Source organism: Heliconius melpomene, chromosome 14 (genome assembly GCF_056956725.1).
Source record: "Heliconius melpomene rosina isolate 202511_hmr_F chromosome 14, ASM5695672v1, whole genome shotgun sequence".
Taxonomy (NCBI): Eukaryota; Metazoa; Arthropoda; class Insecta; order Lepidoptera; family Nymphalidae; genus Heliconius; species Heliconius melpomene.
Window position 1 is genome coordinate 368,490 of NC_140402.1, and position 17,748 is coordinate 386,237.

Genomic DNA, 17,748 nt, shown 5'->3' on the forward strand with positions numbered 1-17,748 from the left:
AATTTATAATATAGGTATGGATAAGTAAGAGGTAAGGAGTTTTTATATGCCTAGTGCAAAATAAATTAAATAATTCATTTATTTAATTACATACCAATCTATAAATAAGGGCAACAAATACAATAAGGAGAAATAAATATATTTCCATATAAATAGTATGATTTATTTCATCATTTTTAGATAATATATCATAGAATGAAAGTCCAAAACAGTATTGACAGGTAAAGTAACTTATCATATTGATATTTGAGAAAAACACTTGAGAGGATAGTTTATAAACAAAATATAAAATTATTTTTATAAATAATTTTATTTCATTTATGCAATAGTATTGAACAAAATAGAAGTAACACAACTAGGGTTGCCAACCACAGCATAGCTAACTGTAATAAATATTGGAAATAGTAAAGGACAAAAAATTACAAGATAATTTTTAATAATGCTTAAAATAATTTATCAAATTTATTCAAGATAATTGTATATCCGCTGCAGACCTACTGACCGAAAGCATATTTTCTTTATTAATCAAGGAGAAGCAAAAAAAGTTAATATCTCATTAATAAAACATCCTTTTATTAATATCCACTTTAAAAATACATTTTCTTGCAGGATATTATATTCATACTGGCTTTCAACCACAGCTTTAACCCCGTAGTGGCAAGCCTACACACAACCCACAAAAACAAATCACCGCCTATACCTATATCTCTTAAAGTGGAACCACAGCTGAAATATGTTATTGTGGAAGTGGCACCTGAAGCCGCGCTTGTACGAGTACTCCCACTCGCGGTTCACTATTTTGAAGGCGATGTCCTCATATGGAGGACCAGCATGGAAACGGAGGACTGCAAACTCGGGGTTCTCTGGGCAGGGTTTCTGAGGAATTATTATATGTATATACTTTTACAACTGAGTTATGCTTTCAAGCCATAGTGGGTATCTGATTGTAAACACGACGGTTGTGGTTTCAACCCCACGGGGGGGAGTGGACTATCTTCATTTGCCTACTGTAGCAAGAATTCTTCTTTTCAATGTTCCAGTCAAACAAACCATCAAACTTAGAATATACAATGCCTTATAAAAACAAGTAGATAATGGAAATTTTTAGTGACTTATTACTTTATTCTTTAAAACTAAACATTGAACTTATGGCTAACATTTCATACATATACAATGAAAAATGCAAAATGTTAGGTATAATTACATCTTAGATTGGATAAAAAAATAATCAGAATTAATTAGCTTCAAATACAAATGACACTCACCAACGAGAACTCAGGCGTGGCCTGCTTGTCGATGAGGTCCGGGTAGAATATGTTGAACTTGTACCCCTGCACGATCTTGGGCGGCGGGTTGTCCATGTCGTAGTGCGTCTGGTTGTACTTGTTCCACTCGAATCCTGTGTGCACTCTGTCGAAGGAGGAACATTTTTATGTTTGTGAAATAGAAATAGGCTACATAAAAAAAAGTTGCTATGCTAAAAAATTTTTACAAAGGTTAAGGCTAAGGCGGGTTGATATCTATATTACCTTAACTGGGCTCTTATAGTTTCTCAGAAACGTCACCAGGTCCTTTAGTTCTTTGTAATTCCTATATTTGATAGTCTTCTCCTTATGTGAGCAATAAAGCCCTGTACCAAATTTGAGCTACTAGTTATGAGAAGTACTAGTTCTATTTTGATGACCAGTGAATTAGTGTCATAGCGAAACTTTGCTTTCGCATAACATTTGAAATTTTGAGGTTCTGGTATGTGTTTATAGCTTACTAAAAGACAAAAATTTTAAAGCTCTAATCTAATCGTCAATCCAGACGTTCACAAATAGGAGCACAAAATACGCCAGAATTGTTGCAGAAAAGGATGGTACGGCAGTGCTTTGCTTAGCCTGTTGCGACTTCAAATTTGTAAAAATATTTAGTTTATAGGTCGGTATCTGTACTTGGAAGATATTTAAAAAAAGAAATGTTATTGGGAACCTTTATTAACGTAATAGAACCCAAAACAATTATTTTTAAAATTTTTGTCTGTCCGTTCGTTATCGCTAATCTCAGAATCGGTTTAAAAGATTTAGATCCGGTTTTCACCATTACATTCTGGCAAGCTTATTTTATTACTATCGGCTCATAAATAAAAAAGTTATGTCAATTTATAGTACATAAATCGTCAAATTTGCTAATTGCTATAACAGTACAGTAATTTGTAGCTAAACAAAATAAAATAAATTCTCAAAAGACTTAAATTATTCGAAGAGGCCGTCGTAGCGCAGTGGTACATATGTGTGATTTAAGCACAACAGTTGTGGGTTCACTTTCCACTCGGGGATATATATATATATATATTTATTTATTGTAGATAGACAAGCAAGCATTTGTCCGCTATCTCACCTGGTGGTAAGTGCGAACGATGGTGGAGCACGCTTACCTGATATATTGCGGATAAACTCAACTCTGCCGCGTTCGCAATAAAAAAGTAAGACAAATGACGGACGTTGAAACTGACCGATTAGTCTACTTTAGCTATCTTCATAGTATTTTATCTTATGGAATGCTGCAATATTTATTCTCCAAAAAAGAGCCGTGAGATATATTTATAATCTAAGAAGATGAATGAGATGTTTTCAAAGATGCAGGCATTATTACAGTTGCTTCCCAATTTGTATATTATAACATTCTCTTTGTCCGACAAAATATACATTGTCAGAGAAAAAATAGCGACAGTCATAAGATAGGAACGAGAAATAAAGATAAGATTGTTACTCCAAGTTTTCGCCTCCAAAAAGTTAATAAATCTTTTATGGGTCTGAGTATACGTGTATATAATAAAATTCCGCAGTGTATTCTTAGTTTGCCATTACCAAAATTTAAAATATCTGTAAAAAAAATTCTAACAAGTAAAGCTTATTACACTGTTCAAGAATATTTAGAGGACAAACATGTATGGAATTAATGTCTATTGAATGTCAGGCAGGATAGCTGCCAGCTAATGTAATAGATTGTACCATTGATTTTAAAAAGAGCAACTGTTGAGTTTCTTGCCGGCTCTTCTCAGCAGAACTGCCTTCCGAACCGGTGGTAGCTTTTTGTTCATATGTTCAAAAGTGCTTATAATAATTGCCTATTTGAATAAAGAATATTTTGAATTTGAATATCAATACTTTGAGACCAGTCGTAGCACAGGAACACGCGAGTGGTGGTGTGTTCGATCCCCACTCGACAAACTTATATATTTATTTACATTTATATTTCCATTTTCTTTGCTCTGGTGTCGAGACATAGCGTAGGGAACAGAGTGTCTTAACACTCGGCACACACCCTGTGCGTACAACAGGGTGCTGTGTGCAGGATACAGCGCAATACTGATTTAATTTGTTTTGATTTAGAATTTTCATTTCTCCACTTTGGTAACAAGGCAATGCGTGGCTTTGATCAATTTCCAAAACACTTAAATTATGATTGATTTAATGCGTTATGCAAACTAAGATAATTAATCCATTTTAGGGCTTTGTACCTCAAAAGGAAAAAAACGGAACCCTTATAGGGTCACTTTTTTGTCCGTCTGTGAAGACCATTATACTTCAGGTTTTTGCAGCACAAGAATTAAGCTTCTAATACAACGCTATCAAAAGATATGACCTTTTATAGATCTTTTTTGCTTCATTTTGTATGAAATTTACCGCTTCCCGTACTTCCCGTAGACTTAAGTTAATTTTATTCGCCGCATCATCAAAACCTATGAGGTATTTCCCAATCACATCCTGAAATTGGTGCAGACTCCTCTGTTAACGACTCCGACTCGCGCTTGGACGGTTTCTTCTTAAATACACTTAAATAAACATTCGTATATTTCAAGTGGGCATAGCCGCACGGGGACCGCTAGTTGATAATAAAATTATAGTTTCTATTATGTCTATTTATCATTTTGTAAAAACAGTTATTTGATATCAAGATGTGGTGGTCAGGGGCACAAGCATGCGATTGTAAACGCAACGGTTATGGATTCAATTCCCAATCGGGGAAATGAAATATTTAATAATTTCATGAAATTGTGTTCAGACACGAGCAGCATTGCCAGATACCCCGATTTTGGTGGGACGTCCCAATTTTTAGCCCAAAAATTAAATGTCTCGATCGGGACTGGCGTTATCCCGCTTTTCACGGAATATTCCACTAATTGTGAAACATCTTTTTTTACTTCAAGATTTTAATTAGATAGTAATAATCCATACCTATATTATAAATTCGAAAGTAACTCTGTCTGTCTGTCTGTCTGTCTTTTACGCAATCAGGCCCAAACCGCTGATTTAATTGTGATAAAATACTCATATAGAGATACTTGAGGGTCTCGGGATGAACATAGGATACTTTTTTTTCTCATATTTGTAATATTTTCGATATATACTAATACATATATTAAAAAAAATAATTTGACATGCAATTTATTCCATGTTAATAACAATCCTCGCTACGCGTTGCTTAGCAACGGCTTGCAAAGTTTGTTGTTTTAAGAAAACCTCACCCAAAATGAACTTATATTTTGATATTCATCCTTATAAAATAAATATAATAGTCACTTTTAGCATTTCATCTAGATGGAAATTATAGTTTACTGTATAACATTCTAATAAATAATTAAGGAGATGTCACTGATTCCAAATGACTTAGCCTACGAGTGGTATAGTATGACCGACGCAAACGGGCAGATGACTTTGATGATGTTGTAAATTTTTATATATTTTCGAATTACTATTATTTTTTATGTAATTATTTGCTGCTTATAATTAATTTATCTCAGTTCGGTTATCTATACCGATGTTATACACTTAAAATATCATAATTTTAATCATTTGGGATTTTATTTAATATTGTTCGCAAAAATTAATAATTATTTAATATAGAAAAATGTTTAGTACGCGCGCACGGCAAACTTTAGGTACCTATTTTTTCTAATATTAAGAATTTCCTTTAGTTACTTTTACTTCTTTTGTTTATTCATTTCGGTTACTCAGATATTTTTTTTAATAATAAATCTCCACTTATTTTTTTTTAACTTATTTTAATTATTTAGGCTTATATTTTCGCGGGCGTAGCCGCGTCCGGGCCCACTAGTTTCATATAAATACAAATAAGTATATTTCTAAGTTATGTTTTCTGAAAACCTTATTGTTATATTGCCTTACATACGGTAAACCAAAACAATATCGTATTTAAGCATAGTGAAGTTTTTATATAAAAAAATTATATATAATATATTAAAATCATTATTGGAAACTTTATAACTTTAATAAATGGATAAATAATAAATTAAATCCTAAAAATTATTTTTTTCCTGCCTTTGGTGAAATAGTCCCGTTTTATTATTTAAAATGTTGCACAGTCCCGCTTTTCATATAGAAAAAATCTGGCAACGGTGGACACGAGGCTCCTAGTTTCCCGTTGCCTACTCTTCTATGTGCGGGATACAACGTGAAGCTAAAAAAAATTGTAAAACGCGCAAGCAAAAAACGAACTGAAAAGAATCTACATTACCTATTGAAATATCTGGGCTTCCTCGGCCTGTATTTATCAGCCCACAAGCACGGCTGGTCGGGCAGCGCGTGCTCCACGCTGAACTGCGCGCCCTCCGACTCGCCCCCCGCCGCCATGGAGCGCCGCGCAGCCTCCTCGAGGCCGGCGGCGGCCGCGGGCACGGTGGGGGCGGGGGCGGCAGCATGGCGCAGGCGCGCGCGCAAGTAGGCGAGGCGCTGGGCGTCGTGCGCCGCCTCCGCAACCAGTGTGGCAGGCTCCAGCGCGCCCGCGTCGAGGTAGCGCGGCGAGTACCCGCCCGCCTCATACTGGCTTACCGCCCACGCCTCTTCCTCCTCTCCGGACTCTTCACCGCCGCCCTCACCGCCCTCGCAGCCGTCTTCTGTCTTTGGTTCCGCTAGTTGTGATCCACTGTTATTTAAAATTAACACTTTTTTATTGATATACTAGTGACCTGGCCGTAGCTTCGCCCGCTTGAACTACTTGATTATTCATTTAATAAACAGAATTGACTGACATCTATATTGAATTCTTACATGTTCTTTTTCTACATTATTGTAATTTCTATAAGGTCCAATGTTGATACTTGATATACATTGAGCAATGATAAGTAAAGCTCATTATTTATTATACTAATAAATTAAATATAAATATACTGTTAACGAACTCGTGTAAAAGAGGGTAGATGTAGGTGAAAACGACTATAAAAGCAATAGAATTTTTTTATATTTATTATTACTGTTAGTTTTATTTTATTATTTATTTTGTTTTTGTCTTTCACAATTTCCCTGCACTATCTTGTCTTTCCAGCTACTTTGCACTTATCCACTACCACGGGTTGACTGGAAGAGATCTCTTCTAGAGATAAGTCCACCGTTGTGTATGTCTTTTCGTAATGTATGTTTTATTATGTGTTAATAAAGAATCTTATAGAATTGTGTTAATCGGGGGATGCACAAGCGACCATCAAAGATCGTACTTAATCTTCAAGGGTGAGGCAAAGTCTTGAATAATATACTTATCATTATAAAATAGAAATAATTGTTATCGACTTCACCACGTGGAGTTACTCCTAGCTTATGTTATTATATTTTAAATTATTAGGTCAGAATAATAATCTCATTTCATTCGACACTGAAAACGCAGAACAGCTATTCCTAAGCCATTATATTCATATCTCTTAAGGTTTAGCTGGGCTGTTGGGGTTCCATATCAGCTGATTTAGATCTTAATTTTTATTATGTGGACAGAAAATGTTTGTTATGTTTAGACATACTTTTAAGGTTCCACGTCAGGTATCGAGATTTTCAGAATAAATTGTAGCTTATATGTTGGCTAGACTTAGCTATACAACAAAAAAGTTTCATTCAAATCCGTTCAGTAGCTCCGCAGATTAGCGCGTACAAATAAATAGACATTTTTTTTGTGGATTGGGCTCTATTATTGTTCCTAAACCTCCCTCAATTATTATTTTGTAAATATATTCAATGTACAGACGCGCCATTTTTACTGTTTTATTATATGTACAGGTTATAGCAATTAAAAGTTTAAGATCTGTTCAATCACAAGTACAATCATACTGTTAATGATCGTTAAAAGTTTATAATTCAAGTGAGAATAATATTAATGAGTATTATGATATATACAGGATGTCCCAGGAGTCAACGATAAAACGAAAACAGGTGATAGACCAAGTCGTGACAGTTATGAGAAAAATATAAAAAAAAATCTGTGTCATGTATTTTTCATATTAGGTATATTGATTTAAAAAAATATCGGAAACACCGACACTCTGTGATGATTTTTCAAGCCCCAAGACTACAAATATTACTCTTTTTTCATTCTTTTTTCTGTAATGTAATCATGAGTAACCCTTCTATGAATTACAGTTTAAGATTGAAACATACCTGCATCGGTTTTCAATAAAATTCCGTGTTTTTGCCAAACATTAAATTCAACATATTTAGTACACCCAACTTTAACCGACTGTACTATAAAAAATATCTACTACACTGTTTTTGCAAGTAACTTTAAAAGTTGGCATTTAATCTGGATTCCGAAATGGTACGATACTTGCTGGATTACTTCTTTGTTGAAGAGAGAAAAATCTAAATACACGATAATCGGGATGACGTTCAACGTTTTGGTATCTTTTCCGATACATTTTAGCTGCAGCATTAGCATTACAAAACCATTCTCCATGAATAACATGCATATTGGCAATGCGTCAAAGACCGAGTATATGGCCTGCGAGATCGCGGACTAGCCGACGAGCACTATCCTTATAAATCCTGGGCCAGCCCCTAGGTCGGAAAAGGTTTGGACGGTATCCTGCAATCACAGACCACACCAGTGACCTCCCGCCACTTAGCCCAGGCAACGCTTATCCGACCATGGATATCGTGATCGATGCCTCCAGACTCGTGCATGACGGATCTAAGATACCTGAACTTTTTCGACTTAGGGGCTGGCCCAGGACTTATAAGGATAGTCCTCGAGTCCGGGCTCTCGCAGGCCATATACTCGGTCTTTGATACATTGCCAATATGCATTTCATTCATGGAGAGTGGTTATGTAATGCTAATGCTGCAGCTAGAATGTATCGGAAAAGATACCAAAACGCTGAACGTCATCCCGATTATCGTGTATTTCGATTTTTCTCTCTTCAACAAAGAAGTAATCCAGCAAGTATCGTACCATTTCGGAATCCAGATTAAATGCGCCAACTTTTAAAATAACTTGCAAAACCAGTGTAGTACATTTTTTTTATAGTACAGTCGGTTAAAGTTGGGTGTACTAAATATGTTGAATTTAATGATTGGCAAAAACACGGAAATTTATTGAAAAGCGATGCAGGTATGTTTCAATCTTAAACTGTAATTCACAGAAGGGTTACTCATGATTACATTACAGAAAAAAAAAATAAAAAAGAGTAATATTTGTAGTCTTAGGACTTGAAAAATCATCACAGAGTGTCGGTGTTTCCGATATTTTTTAAAATCAATATAATATGAAAAATACATGACACAGAATTTTTTTTATATTTTTCTCATAACTGTCATGTCTTGGTCTATCACCTGTTTTCGTTTTATCGTTGACTCCTGGGACACTCTGTATATGATGATGATTTAAGTACATAAATATATTTTAAACATACAAATTGCTGTCTTAATACAATGTAAAATATAACTTTTAATACACCAAAAGTACCTTGGTTTAGCATCACCCTCACTGTCAGACGCTATTGCAGTAGTGATGGTGGTGGTGACAGCATCAGTGGCGATGGCGGTGGAGGCGGAGGCGGCGGGCTGCACACCCTGCTCGCGCTTGAGCAGCTGCAGCTTGCGGCGCAGGTTCTGTTGGTGGCGGTCACGGAGACGAGCTCGAGCCATGTGCGCTGTAGTGCAATATATCATACATATTACTTAATTAGCATATTCTGCATATTCAAATGTTTTAAGATTGGGGCGGAATGTTAGAGTATTCTGTATTTTAAACTGTGTTTGTTTCATAGTCATGTTTCATGTCAATCATTCTTTATTTTTATATTTTTCTGCATTCTTTATTTCAATAAGATCTAATAAATTTTATTTATTTTTCCATAAAATTTTGCAGTCTTAATTTTTTTTAACTTCACGCTGACTCTTAAGACACTTCGGTTTCCCACTTTCGGCCGAGTTCTGAGAGTATTTCGTGTTTAGTGATGGAACTAAACGCCTCGCTATGTCTCGTTACCGGAACGAGGAATATAAAAATATTTCATTTCCTCGAGTGGGAAAAAAGTTAAAACGAAAAAAAAAATGTTAAACAGAATATACCAAGCAATTTTTTTGTACTTAATATGACAAAAAGAAATAGAAGGGTTGCTTTACCTTTGAGCTGGCTGAGCAGGCTCTCCCAGTAGGGCACGTCCACGCCGTCACGGCGCGCGCTCATCTTGCGTTCGATCTGCGCCTGCAGCGCCGCCAGCTGACCGCCCGACTTGCCCTTGAAGATCTGTAAGGCGCAACATCCTTATGTAGATGTAGTAATAGAGGTTGGGGAGTGGTGGTGGTGGGTGGTAGGGTGTGGGGGCGTACCTGCGTAACGTCCTCCGCGACGGCCTGGTGCACGCCGTCACGGCGCGCGCCGGGAGCGGCGAGGCGGCGCAGCTTGGCGAGCTCGTCCAGCACGATGGTCTGCACGTCCTCCCAGTATGCCTGGTTCGCGTTCTGCTCCAGCTCCTTGTACACCTGCACACACGTCGTACTGTATAGAACACACGTGCTTAAGAGCCTCAAGAGATGTCTTAAATGACCGGTAGAATACATACATAGTGACAACCCCAAATAACGTTCCTTGATTTACAATGATGACAACAATTTGTAAAAAATGCCCAAATTAGGTCACCTTTATTGGTTTAGCTTGTTTTTCATTCAATGATTTTCAATAACTATTTTCAATAACCTGTATACAGACTATAAGACAGATGACCTACCTTTATGTCCTCCAGTAAATCTTCTAGGTCTTGTGCATGTAGTCCATTTAAATAAGTGTAAGGTTCATGCATTTCTAAAGCATCCACACATTGTTCGGAGCTGACATACCATGCTAACAGATCTATGGGTTTGGCTGGAATCATATCAGAATAAAATTATGTACTTTGTTGAAATTAAAAATTAAATACAAATAACCATTTAAATATGGTAAAATACATGTCTTTCGTTTACTTGAAAGATTTCTTTTTCATCTTTTTTTTTTGGTTCTTTAGGATACTTTGTTTACACGTTAGGATTGTCTTAATTAATTCTACCCCCAGCTTAGCAATCGAATTCTGTTAAGAAGAGTCTGCCAGTTATATATTTTTCCACTGTCTCATAAGAATGTCACTATTTTTTTGTTGTATGTATGAGCATGTGTACAGTATGGTCAGTAAGTCGTGGGCGCCCTGAAGTTACATTGGCTGAACTTTTGGGTATTGTTCACCCAGAAGGAAATAATAAAACGAAGAAAAATCTTAAAATGAAATCTGCGGAGCTATCTACAGGCAACTTCAGGACTCATCACCTGTAATCTACATCACTACATAGTATATCACGAAGTCGCTGTCTATGCCTATGTATGCTTACATCTTTAAAATTACGGAACGGATTTTCATGCGATTATATAGTAGAGAAATACAGTTATTTTTAAGGTTTCTAATGTGATTTCGTAAATAATTTCAGTTTTCCCTTTACATTTCAGATGGAGCCTGAACTCTACGAGATTTATCAAAATAAACGACTAAGTATTGTACACCTTGTAAAGGCCTACAAAAACTCTGCAATGATATATGTCTATGTCTTATGGATAACTCACAATAACAATTTATAGTCATTTACTTTTGACGAGAAATAATGGCCAATTTTCGAAGCGATTTTAAGTAATACCTAATCCTTATCCAATGAGGTACCTTAAATACATTGTTAATTATACTATTCATAAATATGGCCTTTTACAGTATATAATTAGAATAAATATTTTCGAAGATATTACAGATTTAAAATGCAGATACATAGCGATTTCGGGGTAATTCAGTGTATTAAGTAAATAATTAAGTAGTTTAAATTTTACGTACTAAGTGTTAGCGTGCATACCTCGTCCATCCCGTATCCGTATCTGCGACCTCAGCCTGGCCTGCTGAAGGTGGAAGGCGTCCTCGTGGCGCGCCCAGCTGTGGAACTGGGCCGACTCGCGAGCGCGCGCCGCCGCCGCTGTCTCCGCTTCGCGTGCCGCGCGCTCCGCCTCGCGCTCCAGGCGGCGCTGCTTTACCTGGACATAGTATATAATATGTAATAAAAAAGTAAAATTTTTTTTTTAGAATTAACATATCTCACTATTAACTATTACATAATTTCAAAATAATACAAGTGAAAATTGTACTCCTTGTTAAAAAACTACATTCTGTAACCTTATATTGAGTGCATTCACTTAATTATTAAATCAATTAGAAAATATTTCACTTCATATATGAACAGAAAACAATAACCAGGACAGTAATTTCATAGTAAAATACCACAATGAGCACACCTTTTCTAACTCAATCTTATTCTCTAGTTGCTTCTGCCTATTCAAAGCATCCAGTTCATCATGAGATACATTTTTAACACCCTCCTTTGCTAACTTCTTGTTCCATACAAATGTATTTGTAAGTGCAGAGTCTCCAAAAGGATTGTCTTGATTAGTGTAACATTGGTACTCATTGTCCCAACCCATTCTCTCTCGTCTTTTACGCTCCTTCTCTTGCTTTTCTTTTAGTCGCCTTGTTCTGTAAAATAAAAATTTTAGAATACCACATAGCCATCATGTTTACAATCACACTTTCCCACTTTGACACAATCGTCTGAAGATTTATATGTATATGTGATAAGAATGTGATATTGTTCATTTGTTTAATGTAAAATAGTTAATTACTTAAAGCTATATTTTTAATTAATTAATTTGTTAATTACTTAATTCAAGTATAAAAATACTTGAATTTACTCAGAAACCTATATAAAATAGTACATACCTCTTTTCCTCAGGAGTTTCATTTGCTTTTAACATCTCTTTCTTCTTTTTTTTCTCTTCTTTCAGCCTTATCCGTTCTGCTTCTAATCTTTTCAACAATTTCAATTCTTCCTCATCACTATCAGTATTACTTGATGAACTACTGCTACTGCTGTGGGACCTTTTCTTTTTCTTTTTTCTATTTTTCTTATGTTTCGATTCTTTTTTTCTCTCACTACTTGAAGATTTAGGTTTCTTTTTAAATGATTGAGAACTGGATCTAGATCTGTCTTTACCTGATATTCTATCTTCACGTTCCAACGATCGGCTATTCGAATTTTCGTGATACCTATTTACATGTCTTGATGACCTAAAAATATAAGATATTTACTAAAGGATTTCTATATATAATAAAACATTAAAAATATTTTGTGTGTACATTTAATATTTTTGACTGAAATGGATAGAGGGACACTTAAAAAGAATAATGGAAAGTAAAATGATAACACAAGTTTCAAGTATGAAGCAAAACTGATTTATTTCAAAGTACCCCACACTACAATTATAAAATATAAATGTCAATGTAGGTGCACAATGTTACCACTATAAATTATATATAACATATCTTTCCCCCATACCAATACATGTTGAAATAATCATTACAATACAATCAAACAGTTAACAAAATAATTAATTACAAAATATTAATCTAATCAGTGCTTGGGATTCCAATTATATCTGGCCACAATTCTGGTGGTGGTATCTCAATAGGCATATCCGGTGTAGCTGTTCCAGATCTTGAGCTGCGAGCAGTACGGTCATCAACAATGGGATCCTGATCAATTACTTGTGATGTTACAGTACGTGCTAAGATCTGGTCAGCATGTCTACATTGCAGCTCACCATCTTCCGTTCGCACCCTGTAGGAGCTAGGACCCTCAATCATCTCGATCGTAGCTCTTTGCCACTTCTCACCTGGACCATACATCCGTATTAGCACTGGTTGGCCCTCAGCAAAGGTGCGAGCGGGTGTTCTGTGTGCCGCTGCTTCCAGTTGCATCTCTGTAGTAGAGGGTACTGAGTCCGGGTGGAGAGATGATATCGCTGTCCTATATCTACGACCGTTCAATAACTCTGCAGGCGTTTTATTTGTTACGCTGTTTGGCACCGTACGAAGATAGTATAAAGCTTTACTCAATTTCTCACTCCAAGGCATCTCAGACGACGACATTTTCTTTAATTTATTCTTGAACGTCTGAATGGCACGTTCGATCTGCCCGTTAGTTGCCGGATGATACGGCGGTGAGTACAAATGTCTGATTCCATTTTTAGATAAGAATGAATTGAATTCATCAGAGCAAAATGTTCTTCCATTGTCCGACACTAAAACCTCTGGAAGTCCCTGTGCAGCAAATATTTTCCTCAAAACTACGACCACAGTGGATGCACTCATTGAGGGAATGATTTCAGCTTCAAACCATTTGATGTAACTATCAATCAACACAAGAAAAGTTTTTCCTTGGAATGGTCCCGCAAAATCTATGTGAACACGGTTCCACGCTTTGTCTGAGGTAATCCACATTTGTGGGTCTGCTGGTGGATTATTTCTGACCGCCTGGCATAATTCACACGCACTCACTGTTCTTTCGATCTGATTATCCATGCCTACCCACCATACGTACCCTCTAGCATATGCCTTTGTCTGGACGATCCCCACATGTGGGGCATGTAATAATTTAAGTACCTGGTCTTGAAGAGCCGCAGGTATAATGACTCTATTGCACCACAATAAACACTCTTTATTGTGTGAAAGAGCCTCTCTCCGCGTCCAGTATGGTTGCAGCACAGGGTCGCTATTACGTGTTGGCCAACTATGTAAAACATGAAACGAAACTCTTCTCAATATAGCATCCTTCTTGGTGAGTTCAGCAATTTTGCGCACGTCCAAATTCCAACCCCTAGGCTGCTCTTCCAAAAGTAAAACGTCTCTAACAATGTCTGTAGTCGCTGTCCATGTATCCGGCGCAGTCCATCTGCTAAGCGCGTCCGCGTTACCAATCAGCTTCCCGGGTCTATATTTAATGTCATAATCGTAACACCCCAGCTTCAAAGACCAGCGCAACATTCTCGGTGAAATCTGATCCGGTATAGGTTTCTCCCGGTTGAACAAACCTATCAACGGCTTGTGATCCGTCACAATAGAGAACTTCCGGCCCGCTAGGTAGTCATGAAATTTTGTCAATCCAAAAATTATAGCCAGTGCCTCTTTATCGATTTGGCCATATCTTCTTTCATGCGCTTGCATCGTTCGTGATGCCATCATTATCGGCCTTTCTGAACCGTCGTCCATGACATGTGCTATGATAGCCCCCAGACCATACTCCGACGAATCACATATAAGGAGTAATTCTCTGTTGATATCGTAGCCAACCAACGTTCGATCCGACGACAGTAACCCCTTGGCCGTCTCAAATGCTTCCTGTTCCTTTTTACCCCATCCCCAAGGCCTCTTTGACTCAAGCAAGCGATATAAAGGTTCCAACACGGTTGCCTTGTTTGGCAAAAATTTTTCATAAAAGTTATATAAGCCTAGAAAAGCCCTTAAAGTTTCTTTGTTAGTTGGCGCCGATTTTTCTTGTATCTCTTTCACCTTTGCAGGGGATGGGTGCAGGCCTTCTGCATCAATCATATGTCCCAAAAACGTTATACTATCAGCTGCAAACACACATTTCTTTAAGTTAAGACGCAAGCCCATCTCTTGAAGTTTCAATAGCACATTTCTTAGGCGTTGATTGTGTTCATGTAATGTCTTTCCTGCTATGGCTATATCATCCAATAAACATGCCACTCCATCCATCCCCGCGAGGGCAGACGACATCACTCTCTGAAAAATACCCGGGGCTGCACTCACACCGAAAGCTAGCCTATTCACCTTCATCAGACCAATAGGTGTGTTGAGTGTCAAGAGCGTCGCAGTTTCTTCATCTACCTTTAATTGAGTATAGGCTTGTTTCAGATCCAATTTAGTAAATACACGCCCTCCACTAAGTTTCACGAAAGCCTCAGTTGATGTTGGTAGGGGGTAAGTATCCGTGTCTATAGCTGTATTTACCGTTGAACGATAATCCCCACAGATACGTAATGAGCCATCATCTTTTTTGACAATTCTTAAGGGCGTGGCCCATTTCGAAAATCTGACAGGTGTTAAAACCCCTTCTTTCACCAGGCGTTGCAATTCATCTTCAACCTGATGTTTCAATGGAAACGGAACGGGGCGTGCTTTCAAGAAACGTGGCGTTATATTTGGCTTAACATTTAACGAAACTTCCGGCCCTTTGTACATCCCTAGACCTTCCATAAATAAATCAGGGAATTCTTCTTTATAAGGCCTAACTTGCTCGGCGGACCAACACAGGCCTGAAATCTGCAGTCCTAATGCCTGAAACCAGTTTCTCCCCAACAGGCTTGGTCCACGACCGCAGACCACCACGAGCTCACATTGGGCTGCCTTGTCTCCGAGTACTGCGCGTACATTCGCAATACCTAACACTTTCAAGGGGTCATGAGTCCACGTCATGAGTTTTAAATTGGTAGAATTCAAAGGCGGGGGGGTGAGCCACAGTTTGTGATACGTCTCCTCAGATATTATTGTCCTCGAAGCTCCAGAGTCCACTTCCATTGACAGCTTGACGTCATCTAAAGTAACATCTGCTACTATTGGAGGTCTATAATTATCAGCACAAACGTAAATACCCATCATGTTTTCAGTTGAAAACCCTTCTCTGCAAATAGGGCCGTTCTGTGCCTCATCACTCGTCTGGTGCACCTTGTTAGGTCTCTTATTACAAACCGCTGCGATGTGTCCAAAACGTTTACAGTAAAAGCATCTTGCCTTCGAAAACGTGCACCGCTCGCCCGATTTGTGCACCCGAGCACAATGCCGACACTCGTTTGATTTAATTCTACCGATTTCCATCGGTACTGTGACGTCAGACGGAGTTTGCTTCAGTCCCGCAGTATTGCCGTATAAATCCGGAAACGTCGCTTGATAGTTGAGACACGTCTAAACTGCCGCCTCGTACTTCAGCTCCTTCGTCTTCAACAAATCCCGTCGCAAGCGCTCGTCTCGTATACCCAATACTAGTCGGTCTCTCAGTTGGCGCTTTAAGTCTGTGAAATTGCATTTAGCGCCCAATAAACTGATAGCAGCCACAAAATCCTGTACGGTCTCATCAGGTAACTGCCGGCGTTTATGAAATTTATCACTTTCTAGTATTTCGTTAACCTCTGGTTCGAAAAAATTGTCCAGTACACTAAGAATTTCATTAAATTCCACGCTAGTCGGTCTCGCGGGTGCTAACAATGATGCAATCAACGAATAAGTCTCTTTTCCTCATTGTGATAGAAACAGAGAACGTCCCTTATTATTAAATTCACTTTCGGAAACACCCGCGGCGTCGAGAGCGCACTGCAACTGTTCTTTATAATCGCACCACTTGTCTGTCTTGGGGTTAAAATGTCCCGGAAATACTATATTAGCGATATTAGTCGCCATTTCCACAAAAATCTATTTAATTTTCCTCATCGCCAATAAAATGATAACACAAGTTTCAAGTATGAAGCAAAACTGATTTATTTCAAAGTACCCCACACTACAATTATAAAATATAAATGTCAATGTAGGTGCACAATGTTACCACTATAAATTATATATAACAGAAAGCAAAAATATTTTTTTATAATTTCTTATCTGTCTGTCTGTATGTATGATCACGCTAATCTTCAAAAGTACTGAACCGATTTACTTCAAACTTTCACCAATTGCTATGTTTTAACTCAACTTAACATCTAAAGTTTGTTTCATCAAAATGGGTTCATTAAAAACATGTTATCGGCATTTGAATGATCTCAGTCTCTCAATGAGCTTGCCTGCAGATATAAAGCAATCCATATCTATACTTATACTTAAAATATATCTGTATTTGTTTGTGATAAATTTGTAGTTTTAATAGACTTTTAAAACAAGGATAAGTTCTCAATTAAATATATACGATTCATATAAATATTTTGAATTCAATTTTGATATTGGATTATTCGATTCAATTTGGGTATTTTTTGTAATATGCAATCAGTACAGTTATTTTACAAAGATTATTATAAATCCCTACACAAATCAATAACAGTACATTTAAGGCTACTCCTGAATGAGTAAATTAAGTTAGTCATTGACATCAACACATATGACTGTCCATCAATTCTCATCAATTTGAATAATCATGTGGTTCAAGAGGGCGAAGCCGCTGGCAGGCCGCTAGTATTAGAATATAAATACAAAAAAGATTTGGCTAGAACTATACTACTAGCTTTCGCACTATACAACATAACCTCAATGAATATCTGTTAGTTGAAATTTTATTTAACCTTTATTGTATAGAAAAAAAATTAAGAAATAAAAAGCATTTCAGAAATATTACTGCATAAGTGAGCACTTACATTTCGAAATCCGTAAAATGTAATTTATATTAACTAAAACTTAAATTTTGGTAAAAGTTTTCCCAGTTTTAAACAACAGGGACACTAAAATTTACAATTATAATATTACTGACAGTAAATAGTAAAATACTTTTATTAAATCGTTATTTGCTTATATGTTTATATTATATTATTTTTAAGTAAATGATAGACGTATTTACTCGATTACACAGGTTGTCAATTTATCAT

At 37.0% G+C, this 17,748-nt stretch overlaps 1 protein-coding gene across 3 annotated transcripts; it reads right to left on the minus strand.

Moving 5' to 3' along the window:
- Window positions 1-551: 551 nt before the first annotated feature.
- Window positions 552-17,748, minus strand: cactin (cactin, spliceosome C complex subunit). Of its 3 annotated transcripts, none has more exons than XM_085197429.1 (11): window positions 17,521-17,748; window positions 12,050-12,397; window positions 11,569-11,806; window positions 11,136-11,310; window positions 9,998-10,131; window positions 9,600-9,752; window positions 9,393-9,516; window positions 8,731-8,917; window positions 5,524-5,931; window positions 1,266-1,410; window positions 552-876 (listed from the first exon to the last, which is right to left on the minus strand). In XM_085197429.1, coding segments are annotated over exons 1-11 (2,103 nt in total). In that variant the 5' UTR covers window positions 17,523-17,748; the 3' UTR covers window positions 552-687. The 3 variants fall into 3 exon arrangements, with proteins under 3 accessions (XP_085053555.1, XP_085053554.1, XP_085053556.1); XM_085197428.1 differs by lacking the exon at window positions 17,521-17,748 and adding an exon at window positions 16,521-16,678; XM_085197430.1 differs by lacking the exon at window positions 17,521-17,748 and adding an exon at window positions 12,467-12,609.

Excerpts from the sequence above, each read along its gene's own strand:
- cactin (XM_085197428.1), bottom strand. The coding sequence starts at position 16,582 with ATGGCGACTAATATCGCTAATATAGTATTTCCGGGACATTTTAACCCC. Across the intron at positions 11,807-12,049 it reads GAAACTCCTGAGGAAAAGAG|AACAAGGCGACTAAAAGAAA; the intron begins GTATGTACTATT and ends TTTATTTTACAG. Across the intron at positions 877-1,265 it reads CCACGCCTGAGTTCTCGTTG|AAACCCTGCCCAGAGAACCC; the intron begins GTGAGTGTCATT and ends ATAATTCCTCAG.